The sequence below is a fragment of the Oncorhynchus mykiss genome, chromosome 5, assembly GCF_013265735.2.
Source record: "Oncorhynchus mykiss isolate Arlee chromosome 5, USDA_OmykA_1.1, whole genome shotgun sequence".
In the NCBI taxonomy this organism is placed as follows: Eukaryota; Metazoa; Chordata; class Actinopteri; order Salmoniformes; family Salmonidae; genus Oncorhynchus; species Oncorhynchus mykiss.
The window spans coordinates 41,559,723-41,578,689 of NC_048569.1; the positions used below are offsets into that span (position 1 = coordinate 41,559,723).

Below are 18,967 nucleotides of genomic sequence, written 5' to 3' on the forward strand. Positions count from 1 at the left end.
TGAGTTTGTCATACGTAACTTCAGACCTTTCCCTTCGATCTCCTGCAAGTATTAACCCCCCACCCCCACCCCACCCAGCATGTAGGTTAAGGGAGAGCTGTCTCCCTCTATCTCCCTTGTAGGTATCAGACTCTCCCCCAGGTTGTGGGCCCATAAGCATGTCCACAGATGACAGTATCTCTGAGGATGTGTCCAGCCTGGGGGCCCTGAGCCACTGCCATGCCGGGGAAGGGGGCAAGGAAAGCGAGTCTTCAGAGGGAACCTCAGCAGCCTCTGGCCTGGGGCTGGGACTTGGGTTGGGGCTGTCCGGGACAGAGGAACCCAACGCCAACTCCAAGACTGAAGGGGGAACCGTAGATGGGAGAGCTGAAGACGTCACACCAGCATGCAGCCTCCCCCACAAGATCAGGTGTGTGGAGACTGTGGCTTCTGACTGGAGGTGGCAGCGTAGTAGGAGGTTTTGAAACAAGTGTGCTACATTGAGTAATCCAACCTAGTCCCTTTTCCTGTGTACTGTGTTCCCCAGGAGCCTGTGTCTGAGTACGGAGGAGGCCTTTGGGCCTGGCAAGAGTCTCCCCTTCATCAACCCCTCCTCCCTGGAGACCCTCAGAGCTCTGGTCCAAGAGATCCAGAGTAGTGGGGAGACTGACCCGGAGATGTGGAAGGACTGTGAGGTAGGAAAGAGTCTGGGCTCTTGTGTAACTGCAAGGGTAGGATGGACAACAGACAAACCGATATATAGCATACCATATATTTAGTGTGGAACGACTAAACTGCCACTGATAGAGAAATGTCTGTGGCAGTTAGTATGTCAGAGAAGTGTGATTGTGTGTGTTCTCTAAACGTCTCCCTGGAAAGGGTGATACTGGGGTTAGCTGGTGTGGTCATTATTCTCCTGCAGCACGTTGGGCAGCCGGAAGTCTTATCCCTCCTCTGTCGCTTCTGCTGTCCCTGTGGATCTTAGCTGACAGCACACACACACTTGGTCCCTAGACTGCACACATCACACAACTGCAGCTGATCTCTTCAGACAGGACATGATTTGTGGGGAATAGACAACTGTGATGCTGGCAGCAGTGCCACCTCCTCTCACACAGAAGAAAACACACTGGAAAGAGTACTGTATTCCCCAGCTTTAAATACAAGGATCTAGAGCTGGGCGATATGGACAAAAATCCATATTGTGATAAATTGCCTGAACTGATCTGATAACAATAAATCGAATGATAAGTTTATAACATTAATGTGCACCACTTTGTTTAGTTTTATTATCCTATAAACTACTACGTCTAGTTTGATTGTTGTATGCCATCAATTGTTCCATGAACAATCACCAATATTAACAAACTTATTTCATGTCTAACTCCACATTTCACTTGTATAGGCAACTTGTCGTAATGAACGATGTCAGCAAAATGCCTGCGTCCCAGCTCTACATGGGATCTATCCCAATTGTCTTAATGACCTCCTGCCCTCTCTTCTCATACAGCTTTCCTGATCTGAAAACACATGCTCAATTACTTTTGAGATGCAACCCATACCCAAGTCTGTTATTGTGCCCAGAAAAGATTAACATTTAACCTATGTTTGAAAATGTGCAAATAACTGAGTCGCTAAAAGGGAATCAGTGAATTTCTTATGGACTGTAATATCAGGTGCCATACCCCCTCCCCCTCACCTCCCTGGGTGCATGGCATAGTACCACTAATTCACTTTTCTCACATCATAACTGGAGCACAGCTGCTTCCGGATGCAACCCCCCCCCCCCCCCCCCCCCCCCCCCACACACACACACACACACACACACACACACACAGACCCCTTCTGCGAGCCTAACTCACAGCTGTCACACTTCTTCCCTCCAATCAGAACATTTGACTATTTGCCATATTCATATTCACACTGGAAACGTGCCCATAACTTTAAGAGGAAATCTTTTCCAATGCTTTCTGGATGGTACTGTACAGACCTAATGTTGAAGATGTGTACGTGTCTTTGTTCAACAGGGTCGATGGCTGCATCTGTTCCAGCTAGTAGAGAAACAGTACCAAGAGCAGATCCTGGCTCAGCAAGAACAGTACCAGTGCCAAATACAGGTTTGTACTACTATTTAAGTGTGTGTGATTTTCACGGAAGATGGCACCGACAGGTATAGCAGCTCCACTTCTAGCTCCTAAGAAACTTTGCAGTATTTCGTTTTTTTGTGTGTTATTTCTTACATTATTAGCACAGATTTTTGTTGTTGGTATTACATACAGCCCGGAAATAACTTTTGTATATCAGAGCGGTGGTAACTTGCTAACATTATGACCAGGAATACGACTTTCCGGAATTGGGTCCTTTGTTTGTACCTCCCAGGGCAATTTAACTTATTCCAGAGGCTGCTCCGAAACACCGCCGGCGGAGAAGAGGTATTCGGAGTGGACCTCTAGTCCGACTCAGGAGGTGTGTCCACCATCCACCGCTTCAGAGTATATTACTTGCTAATGTTCAGTCTCTGGACAATAAAGTAGATGAGCTCAGGGCAAGGATCTCCTTCCAGAGAGACATCAGGCATTGTAACATACTCTGGCTGTCTCGGATAAACTGTCCCCGTCCATACAGCCAGCTGGGTTCTCAGTACATCGCGCAGACGGGAATAAAGAACTCTCCGGGAAGAAGAAAGGCGGGGGTGTATGTTTCACGATTAGCTGCTCATCGTGTGATTGTGATATCACACAAACTCAAGTCCTTTTGTTCAGATGTCCTAGAATACCTCTCAATCAAATGCCGACTATTACCTCCAAAAATAATTATCTTCGGTTATAGTCACAGCCGAGTATATTCCCCCTCAAGCCGATACCAGGACAACCCTCAAAGAATTACACTGGACTTTATGCAACTGGAAACCACATATCTTGAGACTGCATTTATTGTATCTGGTGATTTTAACAAAAACTAAATTGAGGAAAATGCAACCATAGTTCTACCAATACATTGACTGTAGTACTCGTTCTGGAAAATCATTGGACCGCTGCTACTCAACTTTTCGAAACGCCTACAAGGTCCTCCCCCGCTCTCGTTTCGACAAATCTGATCACTGCTCCATTTTGCCCCTCCCTTCCTATAGGCAGAAACTCAAACAGGAAGTACCCGTGCTAAGGTCTATTCAACGATGGTCTGACCAATCGGAATCCATGCTTCAAGATTATTTTGATCGCGCAGACTGGGATATGTTTCAGGTAGCCTCTTAGAGTAACATCATCGAATACACGGATACGGTGACTGAGTTCATCAGGAAGTGTATAGGATATGTTTTACCCACTGTGACTATTAAAACCTACCCAAACCAGAAACCGTGGATAGATGGCAGCATTCACGCAAAACTGAAAGTGCGAACCACCACATTTAACCATGGCAAGGTGACTGGTTATATGGCCGAATACAAACAATGTAGTTATTCCCTCCGTAAGGCAAACAGGCAAAATGTCAGTACAGAGACGAAGGAGTCGCAATTCAACGGCTCAGACACAACGTATGTGGCAGTGTCTACAGACAATCACGAACTACAAACAGAAAACCAGCCATGTTGCAGACACTGACGTCTTGCTTCCGGACAAGCTAAACACCTTCTTCGCCCGCTTTGAGGATAACACAGTGCCACCGACGCGGCCCGCTACCAAGGACTGTGGGCTTTCCTTCTCCGTGGCCGACGTGAGTAAGACAGTTAGGTGCGTTAACCCTCGCAAGGCTGCTGGCCCAGACGGCGTCCCTAGGCGCATCCTTCGAGCATACGCAGACCAGCTGGCTGGAGTGTTTACAGACATACTCAATCTCTCGCTATCCCAGTCTGCTGTCCCCACTTGCTTCAAGATGTCTACCATTGGTCCTGTACCGAAGAAAGCAAAGGTGACTGAACTAAATTACTATCACCTCGTAGCACTCACTTCTGTCATCATGAAGTGCTTTGAGAGGCTAGTTAAGGATCATTTAACCTGACACCCTAGACCGACTTCAATTTGCTTACCGCCTCAATAGATCCACAGACAATGCAATCGCCATCGCACTTCACACTGCCCTATCCCACCTGGTCAAGAGGAATACCAGTGTAAAAATGCTGTTCATTGACTATAGTTCAGCATTCAACACCATAGTACCCTCCAAGCTTATCAGTAAGCTCGTGGCCCTGGGTCTGAACCCCACCCTGTGTAACTGGGTCCTGGACTTCCTGACGGGCCACAGACAGTGTGGTGAAGAAGCCTCAAACTCACGAGGCTGAAGAAATTTGGCTTGGTCCCTAAAACCCTCAACTTTTACAGATGCACAATTCAGAGCATCCTGTTGGGCTGTATCCCCCCGCCTGGTACGGCAACTGTACCTCCCGCAACCGGAGGGCTCTTCAGAGGGTGGTGCATCAGAGGCTGCCCAACGCATCACCGGTGGCAAACTACCTGCCCTCCAGGACACCTACAGCACCCGATGACACAGGAAGGCCAAAAAGATCATCAAGGACATCAACCACCCGAGCCACTGCCTGTTCACCCCGCTATCATCCAGAAGGCGAGGTCAATACAGATGCATCAAAGCTGGGACCGAGAGACTGAAAAACAGCTTCTAACTCATGGCCATCAGACTGTTAAATAGCCATCACTAGCCGGCTTCCACCCGGTTACGCAACCCTGCACCTTGGAGGCTGCTGCCCTGTATACATAGACTTGGAATCGCTGGCCACTTTAATAGTGGAACACTAGTCACTTCAATGTTTACCTACTGCTTTACACATCTCATATGTAAATATTGTATTCTACTATATTTTAGTCAATGCCACTCCGACATTGCTCAATCTAATATATTTTAGTATTTCTTAATTCTATTTGTTTACTTTTATATTGGTGTGTATTGTTGTGAATTGTTAGATACTACTGGACTGTTGGAGCTAGGAACACAAGCATTTCACTACACCCGCAATAACATTCGCTAAATATGTGTATGTGACCAAAAAAAATTGATTTGACTATTGCCAAGTACAGCTCTGAACTATACATGGCCTGTTCTAGAATCCATAAAGATGCATGTTCTGATGCCTGTTTACACTGTGATTATTTTCCTCTTCCAGCTGATTCAGGATGAGATCAAAGCCTTGGTTCAGCTCCAGAACCGCCAGACCAGCACACAGACCCACAACAATTACCCATATACTGCTACCACCAACACACAGACACATCACGATTACCAATCTACGCTGTTCACTGTCACACAGACACACCCAGACTACTCCTCTTCCCCTGCTGTTGCCACCATCCACCCCTCACCCTCCACGGACCTTCCCAATGGGAACCCGCCTCTCTCTGCTCCCCCCACCTCCCTCTCTGTTCCACAACCCCTTCTGAGCTCCACCTTCCCTCTACCCCCACCCCCTCGGCCAGGGACGGTCACCCCAAGAGAGAGGTGGGCTGAGGGGGCAGGGACGGTGCTGAGTAGTGGGTATGGGACCCTGTCAGCCTGGGGGTCAGGGCTCGAGGGGACAAAGACTCCGGGGGGAGTAGAGGAGAGAGGCCGGGGGAAAGAGGAGCCTGGTTGGTCCCTTCACCTCCAGGACTACACAGAGACCATTCTGATTGGCCAGGAGGGTCAGAAGAGGAGTGCCTCGGCCAATGAGGTGGCTCCTAGAGACAATCCTAGTCCACCTGAGCAGCAGAGAACCTCCAGCCAATCGCTGACCTCCTGGGCTCAAAGACAGAGACGCAGCAAACCCAAGAAGAGCACAGCGGGGCAGGCCCAACCTCCCCTGGCTCCCCCCCCACCCCTCCAGGCCCCATTCCCGGGCCAGAGCGGCCCTCAGACCTCTTCCTCCCAGGATCAGCAGCCCAGCCCCAGGCAGAGCCCTAGAGACAGCCCCCTGGAGAACACTGACCTCCAGGACAAGGTACACCTAACTCCAGCCGACGCACCCGGTTCCTTTTGAATTTCTAGTAGCTGGATAAAATGATGTAAAACTATTTGGATTACTGGAGTCAGTAAAATGCGCAGCCGTTTTGTTATATCACCTTGTATTTTGTCTGTTTGTCACTGTGTCTGCCCTGCTTTATATGCGTCACAGTCAGTTGAAACAGGATTCCTTGTGGGGAAGCATTTTGAAAAGGAAACAGTAAAACACTGGAGTTAGCTTTGGGTCTCATTCTCTCTCCTTCTCCTTTGTTCATTTCTCTTCTCTCTGTTTTCAGCATGGGTCGGCTGCTACCTTCACCAACTCCTTTCCTCTGAGGAGAAGTGACAGCCTCATGTCTGAGGCCTCAGGTAACCACACACACACACACACACACAAACACAGGCCTCTTTGTATCTGCTCTAAACATTGGCCTACATCCTGCGCGGTCTTGTCACCTTGTTGAATAACACTGTTGCCTTTGCTTGAGCAGCAGTTCTGAAATGCGGTCAAAGCAATAATGCTAAGTGCTTGTAGTAACATAGTTATAAAGCAGTCTAGTATAGAGGTTGTTAAAATGTAGTGATACGTGTCTGCTTCTTGTCCTTCAGGTCTGACGTACTGGCGCCTGGATGAGAGTGAGCTCTACCGCCCTCTACCTGACAGCTTCGACAGTGGAGCCTACCTGCTGCTGCAGGAGGCCTCTATCAGTCTGGTAGGTGAAGGTCAAAAGGACAACCCAAACTTGTTCCACCTTAAATACAGTGTTTGTTTTCATTGTGCTGAAAAAGTTAGTCTCTTCTTAGGGAAATCCCACACGTTTTCATACCTGAATCCCAAGTAAACGAAAACAAATGACACCACCTCCCTCCGTATTAGTTTGTTGTGCGTCTCTCTCTGTGTCTCCCAGACCTCTCCAGAGGACCAGAAGCGGTCTCTCAGAGAGATCTACCACAGCAAGCAGAGAACTACTGAGTCTAAACACACTGACTGGGACCGCTCTCTCACCTGCAGCCCCACGTCACCACAGGTACACACACACACACACACACACACACACACACTAAGGTTGGGCGGTTCCAGATGTTCATACCGTTTCCGTACCATACCGGGGTATACTGTATTCAAATCAAATCAAATTTATTTATATAGCCCTTTGTACATCAGCTGATATCTCAAAGTGCTGTACAGAAACCCAGCCTAAAACCCCAAACAGCAAGCAATGCAGGTGTAGAAGCACGGTGGCTAGGAAAAACTCCCTAGAAAGGCCAAAACCTAGGAAGAAACCTAGAGAGGAACCAGGCTATGTGGGGTGGCCAGTCCTCTTCTGGCTGTGCCGGGTGGAGATTATAACAGAGCATGGCCAAGATGTTCAAATGTTCATAAATGACCAGCATGGTCGAATAATAATAAGGCAGAACAGTTGAAACTGGAGCAGCAGCACGGCCAGGTGGACTGGGGACAGCAAGGAGTCATCATGTCAGGTAGTCCTGGGGCATGGTCCTAGGGCTCAGGTCCTCCGAGAGAGAGAAAGAGAGAATTGGAGAGAGCACATGTGGGGTGGCCAGTCCTCTTCTGGCTGTGCCGGGTGTAGATTATAACAGAACATGGCCAAGATGTTCAAATGTTCATAAATGACCAGCATGGTCGAATAATAATAAGGCAGAACAGTTGAAACTGGAGCAGCAGCACGGCCAGGTGGACTGGGGACAGCAAGGAGTCATCATGTCAGGTAGTCCTGGGGCATGGTCCTAGGGCTCAGGTCCTCCGAGAGAGAGAAAGAGAGAATTAGAGAATGCACACTTAGATTCACACAGGACACCGAATAGGACAGGAGAAGTACTCCAGATATAACAAACTGACCCTAGCCCCCCGACACATAAACTACTGCAGCATAAATACTGGAGGCTGAGACGGGAGGGGTCAGGAGACACTGTGGCCCCATCCGAGGACACCCCCGGACAGGGCCAAACAGGAAGGATATAACCCCACCCACTTTGCCAAAGCACAGCCCCCACACCAGGGATATCTTCAACCACCAACTTACCATCCTGAGACAAGGCTGAGTATAGCCCACAAAGATCTCCGCCATGGCACAACCCAAGGGGGGGCGCCAACCCAGACAGGATGACCACATCAGTGAATCAACCCACTGACGCACCCCTTCCAGGGACGGCATGAGAGAGCCCCAGTAAGCCAGTGACTCAGCCCCTGTAATAGGGTTAGAGGCAGATAATCCCAGTGGAAAGAGGGGAACCGGCCAGGCAGAGACAGCAAGGGCGGTTCGTTGCTCCAGAGCCTTTCCGTTCACCTTCCCACTCCTGAGCCAGACTACACTTAATCATATGACCCACTGAAGAGATGAACCTTCAGTAAAGACTTAAAGGTTGAGACCGAGTTTGCGTCTCTGACATGGGTAGGCAGACCGTTCCATAAAATTGGTGCTCTATAGGAGAAAGCCCTGCCTCCAGCTGTTTGCTTAGAAATTCTAGGGACAATTAGGAGGCCTGCGTCTTGTGACCGTAGCGTACGTGTAGGTATGTACGGCAGGACCAAATCAGAGAGATAGGTAGGAGCAAGCCCATGTAATGCTTTGTAGGTTAGCAGTAAAACCTTGAAATCAGCCCTTGCTTTGACAGGAAGCCAGTGTAGGGAGGCTAGCACTGGAGTAATATGATCATTTTTTTTGGTTCTAGTCAGGATTCTAGCAGCCGTATTTAGCACTAGCTGAAGTTTATTTAGTGCTTTATCCGGGTAGCCGGAAAGTAGAGCATTGCAGTAGTCTAACCTAGAAGTGACAAAAGCATGGATACATTTTTCTGCATCATTTTTGGACAAAGATTCTGATTTTTGCAATGTTACGTAGATGGAAAAAAGCTGTCCTTGAAATGGTCTTGATATGTTCTCTTTTGAAGAGAGATCAGGGTCCAGAGTAACGCCGAGGTCCTTCACAGTTTTATTTGAGACGACTGTACAACCATTAAGATTAATTGTCAGATTCAACAGAAGATCTCTTTGTTTCTTGGGACCTAGAACAAGCATCTCTGTTTTGTCCGAATTTAAAAGTAGAAAGTTTGCAGCCATCCACTTCCTTATGTCTGAAACACATGCTTCTAGCAAGGGCAATTTTGGGACTTCACCATGTTTCATTGAAATGTACAGCAGTGTGTCATCCACATAGCAGTGAAAGTTAACATTATGTTTTCGAATAACATCCCCAAGAGGTAAAATATATAGTGAAAACAATAGTGGTCCTAAAACGGAACCTTGAGAAACACCGAAATTTACAGTTGATTTGTCAGAGGACAAACCATTCACAGAGACAAACTGATATCTTTCCGACAGATAAGATCTAAACCAGGCCAGAACTTGTCCGTGTAGACCAATTTGGGTTTCCAATCTCTCCAAAAGAATGTGGTGATCGATGGTATCAAAAGCAGCACTAAGGTCTAGGAGCACGAGGACAGATGCAGAGCCTCGGTCCGATGCCATTAAAATGTAATTTACCACCTTCACAAGTGCAGTCTCAGTGCTATGATGGGGTCTAAAACCAGACTGAAGCATTTTGTATACATTGTTTGTCTTCAGGAAGGCAGTGAGTTGCTGCGCAACAGCCTTTTCTAAAATGTTTGAGAGGAATGGAAGATTCAATATAGGCCGATTAGTTTTTTATATTTTCTGGGTCAAGGTTTGGCTTTTTCAAGAGATGCTTTATTACTGCCACTTTTAGTGAGTTTGGTACACATCCGGTGGATAGAGAGCCGTTTATTATGTTCAACATAGGAGGGCCAAGCACAGGAAGCAGCTCTTTCAGTAGTTTAGTTGGAATAGGGTCCAGTATGCAGCTTGAAGGTTTAGAGGCCATGATTATTTTCATCATTGTGTCAAGAGATATAGTACTAAAACACTTGAGCATCTCTCTTGATCCTAGGTCCTGGCAGAGTTGTGCAGACTCAGGACAACTGAGCTTTGAAGGAATACGCAGATTTAAAGAGGAGTCCGTAATTTGCTTTCTAATAATCATAATCTTTTCCTCAAAGAAGTTCATGAATTTATCACTGCTAAAGTAAAAGCCATCCTCTCTTGGGGAATGCTGCTTTTTAGTTAGCTTTGCGACAGTATCAAAAAGGAATTTCGGATTGTTCTTATTTTCCTCAATTAAGTTAGACAAATAGGATGATCGAGCAGCAGTAAGGGCTCTTCGGTACTGCACGGTACTGTCTTTCCAAGCTAGTCGGAAGACTTCCAGTTTGGTGTGGCGCCATTTCCGTTCCAATTTTCTGGAAGCTTGCTTCAGAGCTCGGGTATTTTCTGTGTACCAGGGAGCTAGTTTCTTATGAGAAATGTTTTTAGTTTTTAGGGGTGCAACTGCATCTAGGGTATTGCGCAAGGTTAAATTGAGTTCCTCAGTTAGGTGGTTAACTGATTTTTGTCCTCTGGCGTCCTTGGGTAGACAGAGGGAATCTGGAAGGACATCAAGGAATCTTTGTGTTGTCTGTGAATTTATAGCACGACTTTTGATGTTCCTTGGTTGGGGTCTGAGCAGATTATTTGTTGCAATTGCAAACATAATAAAACGGTGGTCCGATAGTCCAGGATTATGAGGAAAAACATTAAGATCCACAACATTTATTCCATGGGACAAAACTAGGTCCAGAGTATGACTGTGACAGTGAGTGGGTCCAGAGACATGTTGGACAAAACCCACTGAGTCGATGATGGCTCTGAAAGCCTTTATGAGTGGGTCTGTGGACTTTTCCATGTGAATATTAATGTCACCAAAGATTAGAATATTATCTGCTATGACTACAAGGTCCGATAGGAATTCAGGGAACTCAATGAGGAACGCTGTATATGGCCCAGGAGGCCTGTAAACAGTAGCTATAAAAAGTGATTGAGTAGGCTGCATAGATTTCATGACTAGAAGCTCAAAAGACAAAAACGCCATTTTTTTTTGTAAAATGAAATTTGCTATCGTAAATGTTAGCAACACCTCCGCCTTTGTGGGATGCACGGGGGATATGCTCACTAGTGTAGCTAGGAGGTGAGGCCTCATTTAACACAGTAAATTCATCAGGCTTAAGCCATGTTTCAGTCAGGCCAATCACATCAAGTTTATGATCAGTGATTAGTTCATTGACTATAATTGCCTTTGAAGTAAGGGATCTAACATTAAGTAGCCCTATTTTGAGACGTGAGGTATCATGATCTCTCAATAATGACAGGAATGGAGGAGGTCTTTATCCTAGTGAGATTGCTAAGGCGAACACCGCCATGTTTAGTTTTGCCCAACCTAGGTCGAGGCACAGACACGGTCTCTGGTGATAGCTGAGCTGACTACACTGACTGTGCTAGTGGCAGACTCCATTATGCTGGCAGGCTGGCTAACAGCCTGCTGCCTGGCCTGCACCCTATTTCATTGTGGAGTTAGAGCCCTGTCTATGTTGGTAGATAAGATGAGAGCACCCCTCCAGCTAGGATGGAGTCCGTCACTCCTCAGCAGGTCAGGCTTGGTCCTGTTTGTGGGTGAGTCCCAGAAAGAGGGCCAATTATCTACAAATTCTATCTTTTGGGAGGGGCAGAAAACAGTTTTCAACCAGCGATTGAGTTGTGAGACTCTGCTGTAGAGCTCATCACTCCCCCTAACTGGGAGGGGGCCAGAGACAATTACTCGATGCCGACACATCTTTCTAGCTGATTTACACGCAGAAGCTATGTTGCGCTTGGTGATCTGACTGTTTCATCCTAACATCGTTGGGGCCGACGTGGATAACAATATCTCTATACTCTCTACACTCGCCAGTTTTAGCTTTAGCCAGCACCATCTTCAGATTAGCCTTAACGTCGGTAGCCCTGCCCCCCGGTAAACAGTGTATGATCGCTGGATGATTCGTTTTAAGTCTAATACTGCGGGTAATGGAGTCGCCAAATACTAGAGTTTTCAATTTGTCAGAGCTAATGGTGGGAAGCTTCGGTGTCTCAGACCCCGTAACGGGAGGAGTAGAGACCAGAGAAGACTCGGCCTCTAACTCCGACTCGCTGCTTAATGGGGAAAACCGGTTGAAAGTTTCTGTCGGCTGAATGAGCGACACCGGTTGAGCATTCCTGCATTTCCTTCCAGAAACCGTGAGAAAGTTGTCTGGCTGCGGGGACTGTGCCAGGGGATTTATACTACTATCTGTACTTACTGGTGGCACAGACGCTGTTTCATCCTTTCCTACACTGAAATTACCCTTGCCTAACGATTGCGTCTGAAGCTGGGCTTGTAGCACAGCTATCCTCGCCGTAAGGCGATCGTTCTCCTGTATATTATGAGTACAGCGACTGCAATTAGAAGGCATCATGTTAATGTTACTACTTAGCTTCGGCTGTTGGAGGTCCTGACGAAACGTGTCCAGATAAAGCGTCCGGAGTGAAAAAGTTGAGGGAAAAAACCCAAAAATGTATTACCAGAAGTGCACACCAGGGGTGCTATAAAAAAAGAATTGAGCTATCTTCTTGGTTACAGCAGAGACGTTCAAGCCCATCCTGGATCAAGATCCCTGTTGCCTAAATGGTTTCATGCTTCTAATTAAAAACATTTAATAAATAAGTATATATATATATATTTTATTTTTATTTTTTCTTCTGAGTTACAGTTCATATAAGGAAATCAGTCAATTGAAATAAATTCATTACGCCCTATTCTATGGAATTTACATGACTGGGCAGGGGCGTAGGCATAGACTCACCCACTTGGGAGCCAGGCCCACTTAATGGAGATCCAGGCCCAGCCAATGAGAATTTATTTTTCCCTACAAAAGGGCTTTATTACAGACAGAAATACTCGGATGTGAGCTGGCGTGGTTACACGTATGGCCGGTTGGACATACTGCCAAATTCTCTAAAATAGTGTTTTTATGGTACATCAATGAACATTGAATTCTCTGGCAACAGCTGTGGTGGACATTCCTCCAGTCATCATGACAATTGCATACTCAGATTCAATGGGTGTGATGTGAGGGTAGGACTCCTCCACTTCAGACCAAGCAGCCTTCATGTTCGCAGCATTGTCTGTTACCAGTGCAATTACCTTCTGTGGTCCAAGGTCATTGACTGTCTTCAGCTCATCTGCAATGTAGAGACCGGTGTGTCTGTTGTCCCTTGTGTCTGTGCTCTTGTAGAATACTGGTTGAGGGGTGGAGATGTAGTTAATTATTCCTTGCACACGAAAATTCAACCACCCATCAGAGATGATTGCAATACAGTCTGGTTTCTCTATGATTTGCTTGACCTTCACTTGAGCTCTGAACTCTGCATCCAGCAAATGAGTAGATAAAGCATGTCTGGTTGGAGGGGGTGTATGCTGGGTGAAGAACATTCAGAAATATCTTCCAATACAATACACATTGCCTGTGAGCATCAGAGGTGAACCAGTTGCATACACAACTCGAGCAAGACATTCATCAGCATTTCTCTGACTACGTTCCTCCATTGAGTCAAAAAACTTCTGATTCCAGGGCCTCCCGGGTGGCGCAGTGCTCTTAAGGCACTGCATCGCAGTGCTAGCTGTGCCACCAGAGACTCTGGGTTCGAGCCCAGGCTGCAGCCGTCCCCGACCGGGAGGTCCATGTGGCGACGCACAATTGGCCTAGCATTGGCCTAGTTTGGCCGGTAGAGATATCCTTGTCTCATCGCGCGCTAGTGACTCCTGTGGCTGGCCGGGCGCAGTGCACGCTGACCAGGTCGCTAGGTGTACGGTGTTTCCTCTGACTTGGTTGTGTTGTGTTTTGGAGGACGCATTGCTCTTGACCTTTGTCTCCCCCGAGCCCGTACGGGAGTTGTAGCGATGAGACAAGACAGTAACTACTAAGAAATTGGGGAGAAAAAGGGGTAAAAAAAAAGAACACAAAAAAAAGAATAACTTCTGTTTCCAGGAGGACCATGAACTGTTGTCACACCCCAACCAATCCGCACTGCTTCTTAACACAGCGAGCATCCAACCCGGAAGCCAGCCGCACCAATGTTCATCATTTTTATCTCAAATAGAAGTTGAGGGACTTTTGTCAGAGGTTGCTTGTTGTGAGCACTGAGGGAACTTTATGCACTTGGCCAGATGATTCTGCCTCTTTGTTGCATTCTTCACATATGATTTGGCACAGTATTTGCAAATGTACACAGCTTTTCCTTCTACATTAGCTGCAGTTAAATGTCTCCACACATCCAATGCTGCCCGTGGCATTTTCCTGTAAAGATGAGGGAAAAATAAAATACAATTTGATGTACAGATAAATAGTTAAGCAGTTAGATTAAACATCTCCTTTGTAAGATAAATGTTTTAAAGTGAAACATGTATGGACACAGGTGAATTAACACTCCTCAGTTAACCTCTCTAGGGTACGTGAGACGCTAACGTCCCACCTGACCAACATCCAGTGAATGCAGGGCGCCATATTCAAACAGAAATCTCATAATTAAAATTCCTCAAACATACATGTATTGTAAACCATTTTAAAGATAAACTTGTTGTTAATCACACCACAGTGTCCGGTTTCAAAAAGGCTTTACGACAAAAGCATACCATGCGATTATGTTAGGTCAGTACCTAGTCACAAAAAAACAGCCATTTTTCCAGCCAAAGAGAGGAGTCACAAAAAGCAGAAATAGAGAGAAAATTAATCACTAACCTTTGATGATCTACATCAGAATGCACTCCCAGGAATCCCAGTTCCACAATAAATATTAGTTTTGTTCGATAAAGTCTATAATTTATGTCCAAATACTTCCTTTTTGTTTGTGCATTTAGTACAGTAATTAAAATGCGCAGGCACTAGGTCCAGACAAAGTCAAAAAAGTTATTACAGTACGTAGAAACATGTCAAACGATGTATATAATCAATCTTTAGGATGTTTTTATCATAAATCTTCAATAATATTTCAACCGGAGAACTCCTTTGTCTTTAGAAATGAAAGGGAACGGAGCTAACTCTCACGGGCGTGCGCCTGACTGAGCACATGGCCTTCTGGCAGACACATGACTCAATCAGCTCTCATTCTCTCCCACTTCACAGTAGAAGCCTGAAACAAGGTTCTAAATACGGTTGACATCTAGTGGAAGCCTTAGGAAGTGCAATATGACCCCACAGACACTGTATATTGGATAGGCTAAGACTTGAAAACCTACAAACCTCAGATTTCCCACTTCCTGGTTGGATTTTTTCTCAGGCTTTTGCCTGCCATATGGGTTCTGTTATACTTCGACATCATTCAAACAATTTTAGAAACTTCAGAGTGTTTTCTATCCAAATCTACTAATAATATGCATATCCTAGCATCTGGGCCTGAATAGCAGGCAGTTTACTCTGGGCACGCTTTTTATCTGGATGTAAAAATATTGCCCCCTACCCCAAAGAAGTTAACAGGCTCAAGCAAGCTAAAACCCACATGGTAGCAAAAACTAACTAGCAGAAATTGTTAACAAGTTAGAAATGATTTAAACACACTTTCCTGTAGGCTAGTTAACAAAAGATCATGAATGTCATACAACATATATTCACCCCACCCAGTATTGTAATCAAAACTTACTAGAAAGCATGAAGTCATTGGCCCCGACAGTGTAGTAGTGTGAGCTCAATAGCATTTCATTTAGTGTGCAAGATTTTAAGAATCAGCTGTACATGTCATGGAAAAATGCACTGTGCATGCAGAGGGTTGCAATTCCATTGATTTGGGAATAGTTTAACCAAATATGCCACAATACCTAGAATTGCCTTATGTGTATCCCACAAAAAAGTTCACTGTTATAAGCTAACTTTTAAAAAATTAATTTAAGCAAAATTCCAGGACTTCATTTCCGGAAAAATTAAACATTTCACAGTGGGTGCGAGACACTGTGGCTTGTAGGCCTCTCCAGGTCTCGCACCCACTGTGAAATTTGGTGGAGGATGGGTGATGATCTGGGGATGCTTCAGCAAGGCTGGAATCGGGAAGATTTGTCTTTGTGAAGGACGCATGAATCATGAATCATGAATGTCCTGGAAGAAAACTTGCTTCCTTCTGCTCTGACAATGTTCCCCAACTCTGAGGATTGGTTTTTCCAGCAGGACAATGCTCCATGCCACACAGCCAGTTCAATTAAGGTGTGGATGGAGGACCACCAGATCAAGACCCTGTCATGACCAGCCCAATCTCCAGACCTGAACCCCATTGAAAACCTCTGGAATGTGATCAAGAGGAAGATTGATAGTCACAAGCCATCAAACAAAGCCGAGCTGCTTGAATTTATGCGCCAGCAGTGGCATAAAGTCACCCAACATCAATGTGAAAGACTGGTGGAGAGCATGCCAAGACGCATGAAAGATGTGATTGAAAATCAGGGTTATTCCTCCAGATATTGATTTCTGAATTCTTCCTAAGTTAAAACATTAGTATTGTGTTGTCTAAAAATGAATATGAACTTATTTTCTTTGCATTCTTTGAGGTCTGCATCTTTTTGTTATTTTGACCAGTTGTCATTTTCTGCAAAGAAATGCTCTTATTGACAATATTTTAATTTGGAATTTGGGAGAAATGTTGTCAGTAGTTTAGTTTTATAGAATAAAACACACATGTTAATTTACCCAAACACATACCTATAAATAGTAAAACCAGAGAAACTCGTAATTTTGTAGTGGTCTTTTACATTTTTTCCAGAATTGTATAATTATTTTTGTTTTTTTGTTTCACGAAACAATTTAGTTAACAGGGATCTTGATCCAGGAGTAGATTTGAATGTCTCTTCTGTACCCAAGAAGCTTGATCTTGACATTTAGCAAACCAAATACATAGCTGGAGCCCTGAGCTGAATATAATTAATTTGACATATCTTACTTTACTTATAGTTATACTTGCAGTTATAAGCAGTGGCGTAGCACGTGCCCTGGCAGCCCCCACGAGGCGGGGGTGTCCCCAACCCACAGTATTGAAAATCATACTGTCGGTATTTCAAAATACCCCGGTATACAATATAAACAATATATCGTCTAACACACACAGACACCTGCTCTAACCCTTCTCTTTGTTCTAGGTGTTAACTCTAGATCCCACTATTCAGCTCCGTCAATCAGATCGAACCTCCGGCTTCACCTCGCCCTCCCACTTCAGCAGCCCCTCCTACCCCACCCAGCCGCAGCTCTACCCCCGCGTTGACACCCCCGTCAGCCCAGACAGCATGGCCGAGGGCAGTGCCAACCCCGGGGACACAGACTGTGCCTCCAACGCCTCCAGCCTCTCCGCCGTTGCACCTACCCTAGCCAGAGTGGCCTCTCCTCGGATAAAACCAGCCCCGTCGCCCCCCTCTACCTCCAAGCCCTTGATGCTCCCCAGCAGCCAGCAACGCAAGGCCTTAGTCACTCAGGCCAGTGAGGAGGAGGGGAGTCACACACACACCAGCACCCTGAAGCAACTGGCTGTGTCTGGGAGGCAGACGCACTCTCACACACACTCCCGGAGCGGCCCTCGTATGGAGAAAGCGGCGTCACTGGAAGACCCTGTGATCGTCTCTCTGTGAGTGGCCAGAGGGCTGGTTATGTTTTTATATATTGGGTCACACGGGCGTCATGCAGTCCACACATCTAAGGGGCACAAAGTCCCTGAGGATAGCTGAGAGGTCGACAAGTTGTATTTTTCATACACTTGAAACAATTTTTGTTCTGCAATCTAGAGCCATAATTGTACTTAATTCTACGTTAAAAAAAAGTTTATTTTTCTGCATATCTAAGCATACTTCTTGAGCTGTGTGTATGACTGGTGGTTCTTTTTTATGACTAAAATCTGGGTACATTTAGTAATTGCTCGCTTTTCTAAAGTCTACCAACCTTGCCAGCAGGCATGCTAGCTAAGATAGAGTAGCTAGCTTGTCTAACTAACTTGATTGCCTGAAATGGCTTCTTGGCAGCTGGTGATGTGATTGGGAACCTATCACATCGGGGGGCCCATGCCCTATCACATAGGGGGGCACATGCCCCTGTGCCCCCCTATGGGCATGACACCTCTGGGGCCACACTAATATTATTTAGGGCATAAATCAGAGGAACAAGTAGTAGAATAACTAAGGTAATTGATACATACTGAGTACTACTAATCTTTTTTCTCCTCCCATTCCTCCTCTTTTCCCTTCTTTCTATTCTCCCCTCTTTCTCCAGGCTGAGAGAGAAGCTGAGAGAGAAACACACTCGTCATGTAGCTGATCTGAAGGCTTACTACGAGGCAGAGATCAAAGTCCTCCGGGACAAACTGGACCTGAGAGACTTGCCTCACGACTTGGAGCAGAGCAACCACACACTCAGACAGAGGTAGTGGTGGAGAGTGTGGGTGGGTGTGTTTGGGGGAAGGTTGGTGTGTGTGTGTGAGATCTAAGTCGTGGATGTTGTATTACCAGGTGTGCTCAGCTAGAGCGAGCTCTGTCTGATGCAAGCAGCCGTATCCAGGAGCTGGAGAACAAGAACACCATCCTAGAGAAACAACTGGTAGGATACTGTTATACCCTTAGTTGTGTGTGTGTGTGTGTGTGTGTGTGACGAGCTCTGCTGTCTCTTTCAGGCTGACTGGCCAGAGCGCTACGACACAGCCTGCTCCACGGCAACGTCCCTGCAGCAGCGATTGGACGAAAGCAGGCAGTCAGGCAGGGAGAAGGACTCCTCGGCCGGCCGCCTTAGGACCCGGGTCCGGCAGCTAGAGGAGGCTTTGGAGAACGCCTGCAGAGAAACGCAAGATAAGGAGGCCAGGAGGGAGAGGGAGTACAAGATGCTGCAGGACGTGAGTTCTGACGTTCTGACGTTATACCAGACTAGCCAAGTAAACCAACTGAAATCTCTGGTCTCTGACCCTCTGGGAAAGAATACTTTCTAGGTGTTGTAGTTTGGGAGATTACCTACAGAACATCTGGAGAACATTACCTCTACGTCTCTTACACCAGTCTCTTATTTGAGCAGCTTTCATGTACCCGCTGGATGTGTGCAAGGGACCTTGTAATAAGCTATTTGGCTGTAGCACAAAGGTTTAATAGACACACTCCGGTGTGTGTGTGTGGTCATGATGACTCAG

The 18,967-nt window shown here is 46.1% G+C and overlaps 1 protein-coding gene across 7 annotated transcripts in view; it reads left to right on the forward strand.

Annotated features, from left to right (window-relative positions):
- The window catches only part of LOC110523851 (M-phase phosphoprotein 9), a 34,184-nt gene that overhangs the window by 1,763 nt on the left and 13,454 nt on the right, over positions 1 to 18,967 (forward strand). For all 7 annotated transcript variants that reach the window (XM_036977543.1, XM_036977539.1, XM_036977541.1 and 4 more), the window contains exons 2-12: positions 123 to 409; positions 527 to 674; positions 2,007 to 2,096; positions 5,096 to 5,905; positions 6,204 to 6,276; positions 6,517 to 6,620; positions 6,816 to 6,935; positions 16,950 to 17,428; positions 18,067 to 18,216; positions 18,303 to 18,390; positions 18,464 to 18,679. In XM_036977543.1, coding sequence (XP_036833438.1) covers positions 159 to 409; positions 527 to 674; positions 2,007 to 2,096; positions 5,096 to 5,905; positions 6,204 to 6,276; positions 6,517 to 6,620; positions 6,816 to 6,935; positions 16,950 to 17,428; positions 18,067 to 18,216; positions 18,303 to 18,390; positions 18,464 to 18,679 — 2,529 coding nt within the window. In that variant the 5' untranslated portion in view covers positions 123 to 158. The remainder of the gene's footprint in view (positions 1 to 122; positions 410 to 526; positions 675 to 2,006; positions 2,097 to 5,095; positions 5,906 to 6,203; positions 6,277 to 6,516; positions 6,621 to 6,815; positions 6,936 to 16,949; positions 17,429 to 18,066; positions 18,217 to 18,302; positions 18,391 to 18,463; positions 18,680 to 18,967) is intronic.